This window comes from Daucus carota, chromosome 2 (genome assembly GCF_001625215.2).
Source record: "Daucus carota subsp. sativus chromosome 2, DH1 v3.0, whole genome shotgun sequence".
Taxonomy (NCBI): domain Eukaryota; kingdom Viridiplantae; phylum Streptophyta; class Magnoliopsida; order Apiales; family Apiaceae; genus Daucus; species Daucus carota.
The window spans coordinates 26,938,715-26,959,431 of NC_030382.2; the positions used below are offsets into that span (position 1 = coordinate 26,938,715).

The window sequence follows — 20,717 nt, forward strand, 5'->3', positions numbered from 1 at the left end:
ATATATAATAGAAATATAATTCAGTTGGCGAACAAACCAAATTGTCGTTCGAATCAAGAAATCAGACCGAAATCTATTCTACCCTTCGTGGTATATAAATATTATTCAATCATTATATACACGTAATATTCATAATTTAAACACGTAATCACATTGTCACGTATCACGAGATTGACATGCTTTATTAATTATAAATAATCATAACCAATAATCTAAGAATCCCTGTCCAAGTCTTAATCAGAACCCGAATTATAATCAAATTCTGATTCTCAATTTAAATCCAATTAATATTCGGACAACACCTCCTTTGTAATAAAACAATCCCAACAATCAATTTTGTATCGTCTAACTCGACAGGATTTATAACTAAACATGTTATCAACATTAATAAACCGATACAATATTTGAGAACAACCGTCCGTAATTAATAACCAAGTCGTATTATAATAATAATAATAATACACTTTGCAACAAAAAATAACAATCAAAATTATATATTAATTTTGTTATTGTTATCATTTATTAACAATAACAATAATCTGTCCGGGCGCCACCGAGGGCTACCATCGGACAGCCACCGCCTCGCCGGACTCCGGCAGTCTCCCTGCTCAACCCCCCCCTCTCTCTCTCCCCCCATCTCTTCTTCGCGCACCTGCCTTCGCCGTTCCGAGCAGCTGCGTTGCACGCCGAGCGGTCACAGCGCCGCCTCCGATCCCTGTATCATCTCCGGTCGGCAGCAGACTCGCCGCCTCCACCGTCAAGACGCCACACCGGCAACCCATCAATCGCCACCCACACAACTTCCAGCCTCCGTTTCCAAATAATCACAATCATAGCCGCATAATTCATATATAGACATATGTAATCATACACCCAATTAATACATGTATATAATCAATCCTCACCTGCAGTGTTGGATTGATCAAAGAGGTTGATATTTCCTCGAAACCCTAACCCCTAATTTCTCTCGCCGCCTCTGTTGCTGTATATGTTGTGTCGAGTCCATCTGTTTTCTTTTTTTTATACTAAACTGTGATAGAGCTGCGTGTCCCCAATGCAGCAGCTTCTTGATTTAACAAAATATAAATTACTCCCCAATTTCTACACAAAACTAAGTTTGATAATAATAAAAATGTAGTTGCTCAAAAATATTTAAAAATGTCAAAGTAAAAATGCCCAAAATTTCTAAATTTTCTAATGTGAATAAAATCGTGAAAAGTTTTGTTTTTACATACTTTTAAATATTTAATTTAAATTGTCCAATAATTTTCAAAGTGCAAATAATTAAGATAATTATCTTCGAAATTTAAAATGTTTTGAAATCAGTTAAAACATAAAAATACCAAAATGAAAATATTCTGGTAAATTTCAATTGGACAAACTTTTGTAATATAAATAAACACGGATTTTAATATTTTAAATCAAAGAGCAACTCTAATTTATAAATTCTAATAAACCCAATTTAAACTATTCACTCGGACAGAAATTAAACAATTAAAATTGCTCATTTAAAAAGTACCACAATTAAATCAAATAATCACATGAATTCAAAATATTGCAAACAATATATTTATTCACAAAATTATATAATCACTAAAATTCATTTTATTGGCAAATAATAAAAAAATAATTATTTGCAAAAAACTTGAACCTTTGTAAATGATTCGGAAACATAAAAATATTACAAATTAGATAATTTTATAAATTAAATCCGAATAACATAATTGGTATAAACAAATACCAATTAAAATTCTAACTCTAGATGATAATTTTGAAATGTCTAAAAACCACAAAATAAGGTTTTACTAAAATCAAAAATAATTGCTCAAATGAATTTAGATCCAAAATACACATAAACAATAATGCATTTAAAAATTTATCAGATAATTGCAATCTCTCAAAATTGTTCTCGAAATCCAACAATTTGGAATAAAGTATAAAACTTTATTCTTTCTCTTTTAGAAAATTATTAACAATTAATAAACAATTGCAGAAAAACTCGAGTCATTACAGTTGACCTTTTTTTCCCCTTCCTTTGTTGTTGGTATTGTTGTATTGGGACAACTTTATTACCCTAAAAACATATTTATGTTGTAGGGCATGTTTTGGAACTATAAAATATTGTCATGCATGGCTGAGGAATGCGGTATGATCTCCACCAAAAATTTCTGGTGATTGACTAATTTCTTTTGTGATTTCGTAATATAATCTTTTCTGTATCAGCCTTGCAACAATCAGGATTGTCTTTACTTGCATGAAATTGGTTCACATGAAGTCAGTTTCAGCAAAGATGAGATTATATCAGCATATACAAGGTATCTTACATGTGTGAGAATCTCGAGTACTACTTTTTGATAATATTTTTGTTTGGAGATTTAATAATATTGTTGAAGTTACTCTGTATCCAACAATGATAAATTGTTCTTGGAGTGAATGATGTTCTTTTAGTGAAAGAATCGGTGTATAATGTCTTCACGCAAAAGAATTCACCGGCTTATTGACTATATACTCGTATACTTGTAATAGATTAACTGTCAATTAAATGATGCAAGCCTGTGGGTTTAGCACCACCTAAACTAATTTTATTATTAAACATTGACTGAATATTGATATACACACACGCGCATGAGGTTTATGCTTAGTAGATGGTATGTAATATTTGCATGTATCTTTCTGCTGTCAAACATATTCTAGCATAATAATACTTTATGTAGTGTATTGAAGAAGTCTAAGCCCCCTGAACTGTGTACTAGTACTTAGACGTGCATAACCTTTACCATAAATGAGGTACATTTTTGTAAACAAGTTTCTTCAGTTGGATGATGGACGAAGGTCTTGGTGTGAAATTATGTCTGACGTCGTTCAAAGATCTTTCTTGTTGTTTGGTTTATTAGGTTAAGAAATTTATATAAATTTTTTACTCACCCCGTTTCCAAAAGAGAGCAAATAAACTAATAATTCCTCACTAGAATCTTGATGGTTGATATGTTTGATGTTGTCTGTAAAAACCTTCACTTTGTACAGCCTAGCTGTATCAGATGTTATTTTTGTGCTTAATATGATTGATTAGTTCTTCGGAGGATGTCGGTTAAAAGTATTAAATAGAAACTAAATTAGTTAACGAGGTTATTTCCTTGGAGAACTATAATATAATGTTTTGTTTATAAGTTGTAAGCTTACCTAATTTTAATGATTTACTGTTAGGGAAAATCTTCAGTGTTCAGAGTGAAGTTTAAAAAGTTACTGGATGACCTTACAGTTGTTCCTTACACACATAGATTAGCTTATTCTGAATTTTTTGGCTTAAAATCTTTGAAATTTGTTACAAATATTGACTTTGTATGTTCTGGAATGGGTTAATGTTCATCTCATTGCACTGTTTTGAGCCCAATGTTCTCTCTGACCGATTAATTATCTGGTTATTTTAAAGGACTAGAGTTCAACAAATTGCTGGTGCCACATATGACCCGCATCCACGCTCGGGGAGTGTACTACCACCACCAGCAGATGAGTTCTATCCATTACTTGGAATTTTCTTGTAATAGAAATTGGTCAATGCTCTTCATAACTTGCATTAGTAATCTGTTTGACTTGCCAAAGGAATTCTGTGCACATATTTTCCAGGGACTTTGTACAAGTCATGACAATCTTGTTCTACAACCTTTCTTGTTGAGCTCACTATCCAGCTAAAGGTATGGTGGCACTGGTTGGTTTTGCAACTGATACGTATATTGTTGGTGCAGAACATAGATACACAATCTGATAATATCTTGGGCGCGTCTGTTTGGCAGACTCCTGCTGGCAGTGTTAGTAGCTCTCCTCCTAATAGCAGTTCTGGTAGATCTGTGAGTCTTCCAGCAGCAGCATCATGGTATACAATTGATTGATTTACCTATTTATTTACTTTAAATTTGTTGCTATGTATATTACGATCTATATAACTTGGTAGCTCACTAGAATTTGTATATTTTAGGGAGTTTGCCCTTTAAATAGCCAGCCTCCCTCTCTAACTGTGGCTAGTTCAAATGGTTCTTCTAAGCAGAATGCTGACGTCTGTAGTGGTCCTCTAGCATTTTCAATTGTGGTAGCGAGCCCAACTCAGGTCTCTATAATACATAGTGATGTGCAGAAGAAGCCTCATGAAGCATGCCTTAGACAGATTGGTAGACCAGAGTTGGCGGTATCTGAAAAGGTGGATTTACAAACTGCATCATATACTCTTGCCATACCAGGACATCCCATTACTTATGTACCAACTACCCAATATGTGGACCCATTGAAGGATAAAAATGACTCTCTCAACATGTCACACAAATCTGAAAAGGTGGATCACACTTCATTTTATACTCCTGCCATACTCGGACATCCTGTTACTTCGGGACCATCTATCCAATCTATTGATTCAGTGAAGGATAAAGATGAGTCACTGAATATGTCACATAACCTGGTGAATTCTTATGATAAGTTTGATCGTTCTCGCAATCTTGGTCTGGAAAGAGAGCCAATCCCTGTTGCAGAAACTGCAATTAAAAAGGTATGCTCTGATATGCCATCACTGCGTATTGATGGGCCCCGTTTATAGCAATGCATAAGCGAAAAGCATACAGATCCATTGTCTTTGAATGGGGCATTGAATGCCGTGACTTCGTGCAGAGATGCTTTTGTTTCTAGGGAACATTCTGAATTAAGATCTGATGAGCAATCTAAAGTAGCTGGGAGTGCTAATTCTGAATTTGAGTATGATTTGTTATCATTTAATTTCCAGCGAATAAAGGACCCAAAAGTTGTTAGTCACCACAATAACTTGCCAAGCTTATCTCAACCCTTCAATCATACATCTAGGACTTGACCAGCTAATTTCAGGGTTGATCCTCTTACTGTAAATAATAAGATTGCTGATATGGGTTCATCATCAAATGTAGACAATATTCCGTTGAATTCCAGTGCATATACTAAGAATCCAGCTAGTAGATTTACGAAGTTGGATAATGGTTACAACAATTCTTATATGCTGTCAGATGGATGGAAACATGCTATAGATGATGTAGGAGAGAGCAGTATTATATCTAATATTTTGTCAATGGACTTTAATTCGTGGGATGATTCTTCAGGTTCTCGGGATCTGGCCAAATTGTTGGGGGAAGCTAAAAACAAGCAGGGTACTCAAGGAGTATCAACTTCCTGGAAAGTGCAATCCAGTAATCAATCTAGATTCTCTTTTGCCAGAGAGGATAGTGAAGTACCCAAATCAGAACCATCTTTAACCAACTTTGGTCGAGCTCTGGAGGATCATCACTCCTTTGGTAATGGTTTTGTTAGCAATGGAGATTATTATCTTGGCAAGTCCAACGATTTATCTCCTGCTAAAACTTCGGGTAATTTTGCAAATATCCATGCACTTGGTTCTAACAAGTCTCCAGGTCAACTGACTCTTTTGACTAGTGGTTTGTTTTTAAATATTTACGCTTATTTGACTTTGGTTAGCTTCCTCATGCTATGCCATGATGGTTACTAGTAATCTCCTCTTTAAGTCTTACCAGGGAAATACATTCACAGCTCTTTAAATAAAATAAATGAATCACATTAGATATATGAGATTCATAAAATCCCCTTAATTTCACTATTAATACAAGTAGATGCTTTAACACTGCTGCACCTTCTCACGATAAAAGTGTGGAACATATCCTTTAATTGCCCACACTTCCTTTGGGGCTTGGGCTAAAATTTTCCTTTTATATTGTTCTATAAAATAGTTTCAAGAGCTCCAGCATCAGCCCCCCTGGATTTTCTGGACCCGCCAAAGCTCCTCCGCCAGGATTTAGCGAAAGGATAGTAGACCCGACTTTTATCATGCATTCTGGTTCGTAGATTCCTTAATTCACTACATTGCTCATATTTGTTGTTTAAAATTTACTGCTGGGATAGAACATAAGTAATTTTTTCTACAATTTGCAAGGGGTTATTCACTGGAACATTCTTCCTTGTCCAGAAAAACCTATCAGGCAAACCCACCAACGAATATTGGTAGTGCTGCAGATATTGAATATATAGACCCCACAATATTGGCAGTAGGTAAAGAAAGACTTCAAGGTGGGCATAACAATCTTGGTTTAGACATGAGATCAAGTTTTCCTCAGTAGATTTATGCTTATGAAAATGAGGCACAAGCCGAGTTATTGATGCAAAGATCTCTTAGTGCACACAACAATCAACACCACCGACATGCAGAAATGAGTGGAAATTTTTCTTCACATCCTGATTACTATGGTAGTCCAATAAATGTCTCCCCTTTCGGGCAACTTAGTCATCCACAGTCCAGGAATCAAGTATCAAATGGCAACTGGGATGGTTGGAGTGAGCTTCAGGGGATAAATGACTTAAGTATGGCAGAGCTTCTTAGATCCGAGAGAATGGGAATTAATAACTTGTTTAACAGTTATGAAGATTCAAAGTACCGAATGGCTGGTTCTAGTGACTTATACAACCAAATATATCGGATTTAAATTTTGAATCGATTTGACAGTAGTCCATTGAAAAGGAATAGAATGACCATGTGTTCTTGACATTTAAGGTTTGCACCAAGAAATTGAAGTTGTTCTTTTGATTGTTCTGGCTGGTATTTTGCCGATGAAGACGATGTTTATCAAACCTTTTAAGAACGGTCTTCACCAAGAGGTACAATTAATATGATGCGAATTTACTTTTGGTGCAAGTAGATTCAGTAAATAAAATTTAAATGATATATCAACATAGAAATCTCATCTGCAAGTTTTTAGTTTAATCCCCTCCTATCTTTTGTGTTTGGCCTGAAGGTGTTTACCAATTTTGTTATCATGTGTCCATCTGTGGGACGACGAAAGTAGCTTAGGTACTGAGTTGTTTTTTGTTCTCTGTTCAGCAGACAATGCTTGCTCTGCAAGTCTCAGAAAGATGCTTGGACACACAGAGATAGATGCATATTTATCGGTTTCTGCTGCAATTGCTGAAGGAAAAGTAAATGCTCACAACTGAGTTGTTGAAGTTTGATTTTTTTTTTCAGTGTTAGCTTGTTTATACAGTTTCCCAACCAGATTTTTGTGAAAGAAAATCAGGAGTTTTGCCTAGTTACTATATTTACAAATATTATATTATATATATTAAGCTGGCTATTAGTATTGCAACTTTTGATGTAGAATTGTTAAAAAAATGGGGAGAAATACTAGAAGCTTGCAGGTTTGACGATTTGGAGTTTAGCGATTTTAATAATATGACGAGTACAAACGAGTACAAATCCGTCTGTATGTTATGGTTTTATGTTTTTGTTATATCGATAAATGGTGAATGGAAGTATGAAACTGATATGGAAAGAAAGGGGAGATTACCACTTTTACCACATGTTACCACTTCTACTTGCTCGCTTCCAGCTGTGTCTCTCTGTCAATAGATAATACATACAAATCTTGTTCATCTCTCTCAAGGCCTCAACACAAACTCAAATTGATCAACTCCAGGTCTCGTTTCTTCATTGTCAATTAGGCGTCTGGTGTTGTTTGGGATCGTGATTGGCCTGATGATGATAGTTACTTCAGTCAGCCCCAACAAATCTGATGACCTATTTCAGGCACGTAGGCATTCGATTATGAAGGCTATACACTATAAATGGGAACTCTAATATTTCATTTTTGAAGGCGATACACTCAAAATGAAGCTAGATAACTTTTCTGGTAAATTACATTTTCTTTTGCTGGTAAAACTAAGCCGGGATAAGTACATAAGAGTATGATTAAACACCTTTTTTTTCATGTTAGACCTTTCGAAAGATTCAGTTCCTATATCATCCTCTGCGACCAGCGCCAAGTTGTGTAAGCTCACCTCCGATGTCTCCGTGTTGTATGTGATTGCTCTCAAGTTTGAAGTGCCCCAGTCAAAATTTGCTTATACATCAAGTTAATACATTGAATATTGTAAAAATTCTAAATCTAATCTTTATAATTGCTCTCTATTCATATTTTATTATAATTTGAGAAAAAAGTTGGAGAAAGAATTAGAGAAAAGTGAATAGATTAGGAAGAAGTGAATGGTGTATTCAATAAGTTAAGTGATGATAAGTTTAGAGCACATAGATGTTTTTAACAAAGCTCTTAAATTTTTTAAAGAGCCACATGAGCATGTTGGAGTACTAATTTTTTACATCCTTGTTTGAAGAGTCTGTTGAAGATAGCTCTTAATCCTTACTCTTTGTTCTGAGTACAGGACGTTTGCTGTTTTTAATTCTTACTCCTTATTCTGAGTACACAGGACGTTTGCAGTTTTAGGCCGATTAAGATTTCAAACTTTTAAATATTGTGTTTTACCTTCATTTTATTTTTACCTAAATAGTTGTATCTACGCCGTCCCAAAAACGCGAACCACTCAGAGCATCTCCAATTGCTTCCTAGCTGGCTACTAAATATAATAGAAACAATGTGGCTCTTAGTAATTTAGTACGAAATTAAGAGTGTAAACTCCAACAATACTTTCTATATCTCTTCTCTATTTCATATTTTATTCATATTGGGCTCCACTATATCAAAAAATGCAGGAGGGAAAGGTGGAGGTCAATTGGAGGGGAAGAATTTTTTATTGTGAAAAAAAATTGAAGAGCCAAGTTGTGGCTTCTAAAAGAGAGGAGAGAGATTGAGCTCTTAACTTTTTGAAGAGGCTCTTGGAGCTCTAAATTTATACATGACTCTTTAATTTTTCACTTAAAAGCTTGAATAGAGAGCCTCTTGGAGTTGCTCTTAGTCTTTACACAAATTTTAATGTATCATGGTTAGATTTGAAGTCAATAAATAACTAATAGTTAAGTGTTTTCATTTGACAACAACAAACAATTGTATTATGCACACTACTCATATAAACACTCTGCAAAGATTAGTCAAGGTATATTGTTATAATAGCCGAGAAGAATTATGATTAAGTGTACTGTTGTCATTTCAACTAACCTCGTGTTAGAATTGTAACACCCTCGAGGTTTATATAATAAAAAAATATTCCTTGAAATTGCCCGAATTTGATTACAACTTAAATGAACATATAATGAACTTATGTGCAAATGATTTTAAATCACTAATTCGATAATGACGTATTTAAACCCCCCCCCCCTTTCTACGTTACTTCGGGACTAACAGAGAGTGAGAGGAAACACAAACAAAACTCGTTGTATACAACCCTACCTCTAAAATGAGAGATTTGAGGGAAATGAGTGAAGTACCTATACAACGAGCTAGCGAGACACCTATCATAACCATAACTCCACCTGCTAAATCTATTCCTAATGTGTCTTTAGGAGAATTTGAGGCTTTAAGATTCAAAGTTACACATTGAAGCTGAGAATGTTGCTCTGAAAGCAGAAGTTAATGAGATGTGGGAGAACATAATAATATATGACACAATTTAATAATCAATGGAGGACAAAATGGCTACACCGGAAGCATAACTCAAATCTTTATTGTTGTCTCAATCAACTCCTATACAACGTCACGAGGATTACTCAACTGAGTTAAATTAGTTAATTTATGTAGACTATCTAAATTAAAAATTGTTTAAACATATGCATTATATTAAGTATTTATAGATATTTAATATATAATGTGGCTGAAATATATTATGATAAAGAGTGTTTGAAATATATATATGAAGAAAGATAACGGTTATCATTTTTGTGAAGATTATTGTATTATTGTAAAATGACGATGTTAGAGTATAGTTATTTGTAATGAGTGTTATTAAACAATAATTTTCGCCCTATGTTACTAAATTTAATTTTTTTAGTTTTATAATAATAGTAATATAAATAATAGAAAATTTATATTTAAAAGGAAAAAGTGAGCACATAGTAAATTAATTTTAATGATATAGTGAAAATAAACTCAAACAGTAGGCTAATAAAAATATCAAAAGAGTTGAAGTAATACAAATGATTAATAGCCTGCTGCAATTCTAACTAATAAAAGTATTGAGAGACGTTGATAGAAGATGTGTGAAAGTATTGACTTGTTGCTACTGAAGAATGAGTGGATGCTGGGAGACTGTTGGCAAGAGCTGGGAATCCTGATGATATTGCAGTTGAAAGAAATCTAACCGAAGGAGAATGAACTTGACAGTTATTTTTTTGGCACGACAATTTTTGGGGCCCGAATGAAGAACTTACTTCATTTAATTTTTCAGTTGTTCTTTCCTGCATGCCAAATTAGTGATTTATAACATTTCAAATGCAATGAATGGTGAAAAAAATTAGACTCTTCCAAACAACAACAGATATAAAATGTATTTTCCCTAGAGTGCAATTAAATTTGGACTTAGATATTAAACATTCTTCTACATATTGACGGTGCTTCTTAGTAATAAAGTTTTACTCGATTAGATTTCAAAATATCATCACACTACTGCATGCTTCACCTTCACACACAAATTAAGTCTATTATGATTAAAATTTAAAGGTTACATGATCTTGACCAAATTTGATACAAGAAAATAATTAATACTTCCCATAATACAAAAATCTCAAGTTATACTTCATCAAGACTTAAATATGGATAATACTTAGTGTCATCTTATCCATCCAAACATATACTTTTAAAACATTTAAAAGCCTAATTTTAGGTGTTCCGAAGTCGGTTCAAAACAAAACCTTTCATTAATTCTAAATTACAATAAGTAGGTCAAGTATCCAAAACTGCGAACTCGTTGTAGAGTATTGATTATCACAAATAAAATAAATAGAGGAAAACTAAATTCCATTTGATCTAGAAGCTCTAATCACTTACCGTGTACCTTGAATGATCAGGATGTATACCCAAAGAAGGATGTATAGATATTATTGGTGACTCACTTAAATCATTGTTACCGATCATTGTCATATCAGGATTCTGCATAAGTAAAATATGAATAGTTACACAAATAAGAACAAGAATAAAATTAATGTTTGAGCTGTAAATTGAAGCAATAGAGTTATTTAACTAGTATTATGTAAAACTATATCAAACTCTTTGTTACCTGGACTCAGAACTTTATCTCATACACCATTTAAGACTCACTCAAACACTATTATTTGTTCAGAGATACATAATTTTAAACACGTGCACACATTTGTGTTTCCCTAGACCTGCACCCTCGACTTCTTGTTATAGAAAGGAGGGGTATCCATGAAAATTATTAGCACAAATTTATTTTCAAGTCCAAGTAACATATGTAGAAAATCAATATGTATATGATAAAAGTCGTGAGCAAATATTGATGATAAAATTACCTGTAACTTCCTTGACCTCAATGTATCAAATTGATTATACCGTGGACTCAACATGTTCTCATTTTCCGGGAGTCCATTCACAAAAGAGGGGATAGACATACTCAAATTGAGATTAAGATTGCTGCCGTTAGCTGCAATATAAATGAAATTATGATAATGTCGATTTTTAGTACATGAGAATAAAAGATATATTACTTGTATGAAGCTTATTATTTTATTAAAAGTACTCTCAAAAAGGTAAATATGAGATTAATTTGAATGTTCACGACAATTTAAATAGCCTAATTAGTTACATATCTTATAACATCAAACAAATTAAAGACACAATTATATCTTCACATTAAAGATTTTAACACATTTAATTTGAAATTGAAAAATGCTAGGCCTCCCAAAAGAATTTCCCAAAACTTTACCAAATTTCACGTGAAATCTTTTTATTAGATATGCTACCACTAAATAGGTATGTACCCTCTACATTCACATCAACCTTACCAATAAAATCATCCCATACTGACACATCATCCATTTGGGTATTTTTTGAAAATATAGTTTGGGAAAAATTTATTGAAAATATATTTCATTCATGCACTTTTCTCCATATATATTTTGGGTACACTTTTCACCAAATATGTAACTCTTAATAACTTAAATTTTCTAGCAGTATTTCTCCATAAAAACATAATCCTCAAAGCATCTCTAACCATTGAAAGCCCTTGGCTAAAAAGTGAGTTGGCATATTTAAAATAAAAAAATTTAACCAATAGCTCGAATAACTCAACTCCAACCATGCTCAGTTGTTGTCTATAAATTTAGCCAACCTCTTATGGATGACTAAATTTGTCGAACCTCTACAGGTCTGTAAAAAATCCGTAGGAAGATTACACATCATTTATTACCATATTGAACTGATCTATTCTATTTTAACAATCTAAAATATTAATAACATACTATTTTTAAATTATAACCAACCAATATAACCAATACCATTGAAGCAAAATGTCTTACAAATTGAGCAAAAATTTTACATAATGTCTTACGGATGCCATTTAGCCAACGATTATAGCTAACGCCGTTGGAGATGGTCTTAATACACTTCACGCTAAATTCTATGCTAAATTTTATTAATTTATCACACTTCCCATAGAGTCTATAAGTAAAGGGCTTGTCTAACATTTGGCCTTAGGGCACAAGTTTAGAACATTTATTAACCCTAGTTTTCTGTAGATCATGCAATACAGCACAACAACGCATTAACTACTAACTAGAAAATTCAAATGCTTATTAACTTACCAATTAAATTCGATACTTTATCTATTTATATTCTATTGTAATTCTAGTCAATTATTTTTTTAATATTGTTAAAATAATTAAAAAATGATAAATTTACTATTAAATATAAAATTGGCTGATTTTAGTTGGAAGATTAATTTTAATTAGAAATTTAGTGTATATGCAGGGGGGGGCCTCAATATTATTTGTGGGATGAAATTAATTAAAAATTTTCATATAAAATATGACAAAAATAATAAATCTATGTTCTCACATTTTTTAAATAAAATAATATTTTATTAATAAATTTAAAATTTGAAAGATATATCAAAAGTAAATGTATAGTTAATATTTAATAAAGCTTTAAATGTTTTTGTATATACACTGATAATGTTTTTGTATATACACCGATAACTATGTAAATTAGAGAGTTGGTAGTCACATTAATTATAACTTATCATGTGCCCTCGATTAGACACTCCGAGAAGTAAAATAATGTAACACTTTTATCCATCTAAAACTTTAAAACAAATATTTTTTTTCATGACCACGTGTACCAAGATTTCTTTCACATCTAAATGACACCTGCCGATTTGGTGTCTCTTATTATCAGAGCCTGCGGACCCTCATTCATGTTGTTTCTTAGATACGTTTCATAAATTATTTTCAAATTTTTTAATTTAATGTAGTGTCATATTATCTTAAGAGGTTACATTTCTCTCTTAGATTTAGGGTGTATTCAACTGGATTTTTATTGTATTATTTTAAATCTATAAATTTTAGTGGATTGTATTTGATTTTGATTTTGTGCGGATTTTGATAAAATATCACAGTGGTGATGTAGATTCTTTAAGATTGAAGCACAATACTTCAAAATCTCATGTATTTTGGCGGGGTTTCAAAAAATTTAAAACATACTGAACAATCTCACAAATTCATCATTTATGAAGTCCAAAAATATCAATCAACATTTTAATATCATCTCAGATTTTAATGGATTTGAAACAATATCAATTGAATATCATCGGATTTTTAAGCATAATTTAAAATCTTGATTGAATACCACCAGATTTTGTAGTATAATTTAAAATCTTAATTAATTATCCAAAAATTCTTATACATTTTTTATGATCATAAATGAATATCCTCCTATTTCATGAATGAAAAAAAATTCTTCTAAAGTTTCAATTGAACAGACCCCAAGTCCTCCACAAAATTGGACCTTTCACGAATGTCATATATATGCTGACTCCTCCATGCATGGTCTAATTGGCTCCAGGGGATAAAGATCAATTGCTAGAGCTCTACTTTTACAATTAGGTAGTTGCGTTTACGGTTGGATGTATAATTGTCTGGGAGGTAATAATAATATCTTGCGTTTAAATCGATGGCTCACTTTGTTAACTAATGGGAAAGATGACCGAAATATATCATTGAAATATTCCAATGAGACAAAGATGGACTGTAGACTATAGTCGAGAGTCGAGACACTAAGATGGGCAGTTAGTTAGATCTAGTATTGATCGTATACGGACAGTATTTGGAGTAGGCGGCTCTCCTAGAATTTACTCATTAAGCGAAATGTGAAAAAAGAAAAGAAAATTCATGAACCGACCCCACCACTAAAGCTCCATTTTAAGGTTTTTAGTACAAGCAAGAAAGATATTTATTATTTATATGAATAATATTATTTTATTTAGGGTAAACGACAAAATGGTGGCTGTTATTTTTCAAATTTTACAAGATGTTGGTGGCCGGTGTTTACTTCCCGCCTTTTAATAAGGTGGCAGCAGTGAACCCACGTTAATTTTCAACTGTTAACTCCAAAAAATAAAAGAGTAAACGACAAAGTGGTTGCCGTAGTTTTCCAAATTTTACAAAATGTTGGCTGGATTTCCACCACTTTGTCGTTTACACTTTTATTTCAGGAGTTAATGGAGGAAAATTAACGGAGGTTCACGGCCGCCACCATTAAAAGGCGGAAGTAAACTCGGCCACGATTATGCAGTTTTTAAAGTCCAACCAACATCTTGTAAAATTTGGAAAACTACAGCCACTAATTTCTCATTTATTTTTTTATTTATCATAATACCCCGAATTCATATGATACAAGTTTATGTAATGAGTATCACATAGATAGAAATATTGACACAATCAAATAATACTAAAAACGTGATCCGTTTATCGTCCCTAAGGACTTAGGTTCGATTCTCACCCATATCGAATTAAATATAGAATAGATACTAATGAGTATCCATAGACATATCAAAAAAAAACAACTTATTTAGTTAATTTTTCCGATACTATTTCCAGTTAAACATTTCAACAAATAAATGCAATAAAGAGGATAAAGTAAAATAGATAGAACAATACCTCCTCCCTGAGTTTCGGATATCATTTCATTTTCATATGCACTTGGGTCAAAATTTGTGACGGCTTCCCTTCCATTACTTCTGATGGCGGCTTTGTCATAAGCCCTGTATTCATTTGGACAATAACAGGGAGAGATGTCTTACTAAATTGAAGAGTGAAAATAAAAAATTTCATTTAGGGAGCAGATCATGATCTTAAGGACCTTGCAGCTTCTACTTCACTCTTGAACAATCCAAGATAGATATATCTGCAATGCAGGCATTGTATCTCGATTATAAATTCTCAATCATTTCCTTCTATAAAAACTAAAGATATTTTGGTTTCTAATAAGACTAACGGTCCATGGCATATGATTGTCAGTCTATTAAATAACATATAGGTTCCTGACCATTGGATGAATATTCAACAACCAGGATCATAACAAAGTTTTGATACATACAACGTTTATAACCGCTGTATGGGGACTTATCCGGCGCTTAAATAATGCTAGATGGGGTAATTTTCCCTGTACAGGGATTAAAACACACTGTATGTAGGTGCCAATATGTTGTTTAACAGGTCTGAACAATCATATGCCACGGACTATTACTCAAAAATAAAAGCAATCAGGAAAAAAAAAAATGAATCAATTTATAGGTCCTCACTTTTTACCAAGAAACTGTCCCATCCTAGCTTCCCATCTGCCACATTTGTGCAGGGTGACACCTCTGTATTTTGAGCTTCCTCTGGAGAAACCCGTGCCATGACGACGCAGTATGAGGACAAATTCCTCTTTGCTCAGATTCTCCATCTGCAAATGTGTCATGCCTTGAACACTATTAGATTTACTATCTGTTTGTAACCTTCCAAAGTTGATTCTAGCTTCTCCAAGGGATGACATAGAAGTGGTCTAGTAAGAACTGACCTGTTTCATACTTTCCACATAATCGCTAATGTTGAAATTGATGTCAGCATCCACCCCTCGAAATTTTATTGCAGCTTGATCATAAGCTCTGTAATTACATCAGAATTTTAAGAAAAAAAGAAAACGAAGGAAAGATTAATCGTTAACATTTCAGAGCTTCTATAAGTTAAGACAATCACTTCCATTTCCAGAGAGATGCACAATAACATTATAGCTAGATGATATGTACCTCGCCGCAGAGTGAGCAGTGTCAAATCCGCCTAATCCAAACATCAGAAATCTAAATCAGTAATTAATTGACATCGCAAACAAAATGCAGAACAAACAACTGCTTAAATAGGTAATAAAAACGAGAAAGTTGAATGTGTCTCTCAATCCATACCTAAATAAACTTGTTTCCCGCAATCCCTAAAAAAAAAAAGCATAGACGTCACAAAACATTTACTCACAAATACATATAAACTATGGACGCGTTTGTTTGATGGGATTATAAACCGCGGACTATTACCCTATTTAACTCAATTATATATAGGAATGAGTAATATAGATGAATACCAGATATGTGATTCCCATCGACCCGTCCTCCGATAAAAAGTGATTCCTCTGTACTGTGAGCTCCGTGATCTCGGCCCTCTCCTCGTCTTTTTTTTCTCAACTCGTGGTTGAAACTCAGCTTGATTGAATGAGATTCCAGCATGATGAGTTTGAGGCTCCACAGGAGTCCAACTCGAACATGAATTCATCCAGCTATTTTGTGCAGTCACAGTAGTACAAGTAGTATTATCATTAACAGGAAACAGTTGTTGAGTCACCAACTCAAAGTGCCTGCTCCGATCCACTGCACCTGCATTACTTGAATTACAAGAAGAATTTCGAATTGACGAGTTTGAAGTCATTGAATCTTCTGCATCCATAGTATTTTCTTCGATCATCCACGAATTATGATCGGTGTCATTGTTTAAAAGACTAAGATTAAGATCCAACATCTCAGAAAGGGTGCTTAAATATAAATATAAAATAGTAGTGTGTTTATTTAACTCCGATGAGCTAGCTAGGTTATTATGTTCACTTCAACATGATGACTATTAATATGTGAGAGATAAACGGAATCAGGATTTCGAAAAAGTCGACAAATGAGTTATGCAGACTTGAATAATAATAAGAAAAGGTGGAGTGAGCAGATGTAAGGTAGCAAGAGGTGGGATGGGGTATTTAAGGGATAAGATTGTCAAGATTTTTTGTATGTGAAATTTGCCAAAACAAGGCACACATATAAAAAGGCAAGTGTAGTTATCATTAAAAACCAACAAAAAGTTTGGTGGTGGTGGTCTCATGGACGGAAACACCTCGTTTCTTGCTTAGTGCTTAGTGCTGCAACCTTTAATTCATATTCCATCCTCCACGTGGCAAATGCCAATGGTTATGCATTTTAAATATGGGTCTTTCTAGTGTGTGCCCATGAGCACACACCAACAATCACTTTTTGTTGAGGTGGAGAGCTTTTACTGGTCATGTTTTTTGTACATTTGAGGGGTACCATGATTATTAATGAGATTTTGGCTAATAAATTTCCTCCACCTCAACAAAAAGTGGTTGTTAGTGTGTGCATATGAGCACACACTAGAAAATCCGTTTAAATATTTCCGTGCTTATATTTAGAATAATAATTTATTGGTACTTAGAGTTGGTTTAGTTTCAAGTATATGTAACATGGGGCTACTCCAGTAGAAACTAATAAAAATAGAAATTAGAAACTTTTAAACCCAGTCCATAAAACCACTGCCCGGCCCAAATTAAAGCCACAGCCCAGACCCGCTTATTTTGAAAAAAGAATAGAAACACAAAACTTTATTACGAAGCTGTTAGGAATATGTGATGCTTGATGATACAAAGTTATTATATTCTGTACTTATTCAATGAAGCGGATCAATGGCTAGCATGCTTATGCAGTAGCAATTGATTTGATTCACCCATCAACGACTGATGTGGTACTGTAACAAAGCTGGAGTATCTTAGCAATTGATAGGTTAATGATATGATCTTTTTAGATTAACAGTTGATCTATCAATGGATGAGTAGATAGGGTGATATAATTGTAAATATTTGAAGTCATGTAATCTATCCAAGTGAAGTGAAGATCGATCGCTAGTCAAGAAGCATCGATGGCTAAATACACAAACTATCGATCGCTACATCAATGCCATCAATGGCTAATCAAGGAGAGCTATCAATCGGTAATTCAAAGAACTATCAATGGCTGATTTATTCTAGCAATTGATGACCACCAATTGAATGCTCCAAGTCAAGTAAAGGACAAAAGGCACATGGGTTGATGTGAAAGGTGTTGTACCAGTTTTGGAAGCTAAACCAAAAGCAGTTTAGTCAAATATTGAGAACCTCGAAGCCTATCATTTCTGGCAAAGCAACAAGAATTTCAAGCTGCCAAATGTAATATCAAGTCCAAGAAATTCTACAATTGTAATAGCTAGAAAGGAGTAGGAAAATACTTTTGCAGACTATTCTTGTTTGTAGTAGTATATATTCACATTGTAACTTTTCATTTCAATGTATCCAAACACTTAGAACTGAAGAGCAAAGCAGTAGAAATAGCAAGCAAGAAATTGTAAGCTTCTGCTCTTCATTTTCTTTTATAAGCAGCCAAGTATTTTACTTGGAAGGTTCCTAATATAAAAGTCTCTCAGGTGGATCATACAATCCACCTGAAATTTTTAAGATCCTTGTTCTTTTAATTTCTGTTTTAGCTTTAAATATCTCTTGTGTTTTGAATATAATTTGTAAAACAAAAATTATTTGAAAATTTTGTAAATTGTATTCAACCCCCTTCTACAATCTAACTTATTATTTGCATGGTCAAATAATGGAAGCAGTTACAGTTGCGCTCCCACTTTCTTCTTCACTGTTCATCTTCACCTCCGAAAATCAGAGGTATTGTTCATGTTTTTCTTCAATCGTCTACTGATTTTCTGTCTTCTTCACTTCTAGTTAGTGATTTTACAAACTTTCCGAGTAAATTTGACGTCGATATCAGATCTACTTTTGTTGCTGAAGCCGACGCAAGGAAAAATCACCAAAAACAACTTCAACTGGTACTAAATCACTTCTAATTAGTGATTTATCAAGTAATATGATACATATATTTACGGCGTTCATTGCATGTGATTTTTTTATTGTTTTTTAGGGTTTATAGTGATAACTAATATTATATTGATGATATTGTTTCATAACAGCACTTATTTAGCTTATTTCACTGTGAAAGCTGCTAAGTTATGGCTAGAACTAGAGGAGGTTGTTGATATAGGGTTTAAACTTTATAATTTGATTTTTTTTCGTTTTATGAGCATGTGTTCATATTGTAATTTAGCATGTGTTGATATGAGCAGAGTGTATTTGTGATTTCATATGTTATAAAATTTGATGCGTTTTTGATATGTAATTTTGTGTTTTTTGATGTGTAATTTTGTGTTTTTTGATCTCTGTACTGATGTGAAATTATGTGATATATGATTTACATTTTCTTTTGATGTTTTAATAAGTAAAATATCAAAAGTGCAATAATGTTTTGATGTTCTGTTATACCACCAGTTGATTCATGTGCCTGTGTATTACAAGAAATAATAAGTTTGAGAAGTTGTTGTTGCTAGTCTGGTAGTAATTGCGGCTTGAGTTTGTGGTCCAATAACTTGTAGGTTTAGTGTTCTAAGTCACTAGGACTTTAGTTTACAAGAACTAGTTTGAGAAGTTGTTGTTGCTAGGCTTGATTTTGTGATCCAATAACTAGCTTTAGTTTAGATTGGCAAGAGAACACCTCTGCTGCAAAATTGAGAATAATGTACTTAAATTGCTTTGTTGCATTATACATTTTGTGCTAAATCACACATTTTATGAAACTGTGTCAATTTGTGATCACTTGGTATCAATTTGTGATCACTTCTAACTAAGAAAGAATATCTTAGTTATTTCGAACTAGATTTGATTCTATAATTGGCCTCATTTGAAATAATCCCCCATACACATACTACTAGACATATTAGTGAAATTATGCAGTATAAAACTAGAATAGTAATTAGTAATTATGTAACCTACATTTGTATGATCACATACGGTTCATTAGTTAACAAGAAAATATTGCAACATTATTTAATATTTTTCTCGAGTTTCTTGTTAATGAATGCAAGTTACAGAACTCAACTAAGAAGAAGTTCATGAATTAGAGAACATAGCTTTCCTAAAACAAGCAACACTGAGCCTATTGACTTAGTGCAATCTGACAGTGAAACTATGGATTAAGATGGGAATCAAAATGCTGAACAAAACCAGGGAGAGAAGGCACCAGTGAAACCATGGAAGAAGATGGAGCTTAAATTCGCTCGAAAATCAACCAACCAGCCAAAGGAAACTGCAAAAAGACCAAAATCCGTTTCCAATAATGAGGTCTTATTTATTACTTATCATTTTTTAATTATAATGATGCTCCATATTTATTAGTGAATTTATGTTCTATAGGAGAGTGAGGGTAATCAAGATTATACTGTATCAATCGTCCATAAAGAGGATATTATAGAAAATGCTGCTGAAACAACTAATGTACCTCAAGGGACTACTGTACTAGATACAACTACTGCGAATGAGGATAGCGAAAACATTGATGATACAACTATCAACAATGAGAACGGCGAAAGCATTTCAGATACAAATGGTGGGAATGAGGATGGCGAAAACATTGCTGATACAACTATCAACAATTAGGGTGGCGAAAATGTTGTTGAGGATGATCAAGCAGACTTGAACAAGAAGAAGAAAAAGACAACAAAATTCAAGAGGAAAAAGGTAAAAATTATTAATATCACAAAAAATTACACTAATATCACTAATATATGGCAC

At 33.2% G+C, this 20,717-nt stretch overlaps 2 protein-coding genes across 5 annotated transcripts in view; one reads left to right on the plus strand and one right to left on the minus strand.

The window, feature by feature from the left end:
- LOC108207265 (uncharacterized) overlaps positions 1-6,503 on the plus strand; it is a 34,678-nt gene extending 28,175 nt beyond the window's left edge. Inside the window, exons 6-15 of the mRNA XM_064086801.1 lie at positions 2,098-2,146; positions 2,224-2,315; positions 3,431-3,538; positions 3,625-3,631; positions 3,744-3,871; positions 3,994-4,534; positions 4,583-4,786; positions 4,892-5,412; positions 5,754-5,832; positions 6,141-6,503. Of these exons, the coding sequence (XP_063942871.1) occupies positions 2,098-2,146; positions 2,224-2,315; positions 3,431-3,538; positions 3,625-3,631; positions 3,744-3,871; positions 3,994-4,534; positions 4,583-4,786; positions 4,892-5,412; positions 5,754-5,832; positions 6,141-6,503 (2,092 nt within the window). The remainder of the gene's footprint in view (positions 1-2,097; positions 2,147-2,223; positions 2,316-3,430; positions 3,539-3,624; positions 3,632-3,743; positions 3,872-3,993; positions 4,535-4,582; positions 4,787-4,891; positions 5,413-5,753; positions 5,833-6,140) is intronic.
- Positions 6,504-7,549: 1,046 nt separating this feature from the next.
- LOC108206177 (APETALA2-like protein 1) lies at positions 7,550-17,145 on the minus strand. Of its 4 annotated transcripts, none has more exons than XM_017376395.2 (10): positions 16,371-17,144; positions 16,198-16,223; positions 16,045-16,075; positions 15,816-15,903; positions 15,556-15,701; positions 15,114-15,158; positions 14,912-15,015; positions 11,270-11,400; positions 10,788-10,889; positions 7,550-7,591 (listed from the first exon to the last, which is right to left on the minus strand). In XM_017376395.2, the coding sequence occupies exons 1-10, from the start codon at positions 16,799-16,801 to the stop codon at positions 7,565-7,567; spliced, it is 1,131 nt and encodes a 376-aa protein (XP_017231884.1). In that variant the 5' UTR covers positions 16,802-17,144; the 3' UTR covers positions 7,550-7,564. The 4 variants fall into 4 exon arrangements, with proteins under 4 accessions (XP_017231884.1, XP_017231882.1, XP_017231885.1 ...); XM_017376393.2 differs by lacking the exon at positions 7,550-7,591 and adding an exon at positions 9,880-10,198; XM_017376396.2 differs by lacking the exon at positions 7,550-7,591 and adding an exon at positions 10,160-10,198 and having other exon boundaries at positions 10,795-10,889.
- Between the last annotated feature and the right edge of the window lie 3,572 nt (positions 17,146-20,717).

Bases quoted from the DNA above. Each gene is read 5' to 3' on its own strand.
- LOC108206177 (XM_017376393.2), bottom strand. From the start codon at position 16,801: ATGTTGGATCTTAATCTTAGTCTTTTAAACAATGACACCGATCATAAT. The intron at 15,016-15,113 runs GTCCTTAAGATC...AAATGAATACAG, and splicing joins AGTGAAGTAGAAGCTGCAAG to GGCTTATGACAAAGCCGCCA. The intron at 11,401-14,911 runs GTATTGTTCTAT...TTTATATTGCAG, and splicing joins ATCCGAAACTCAGGGAGGAG to CTAACGGCAGCAATCTTAAT.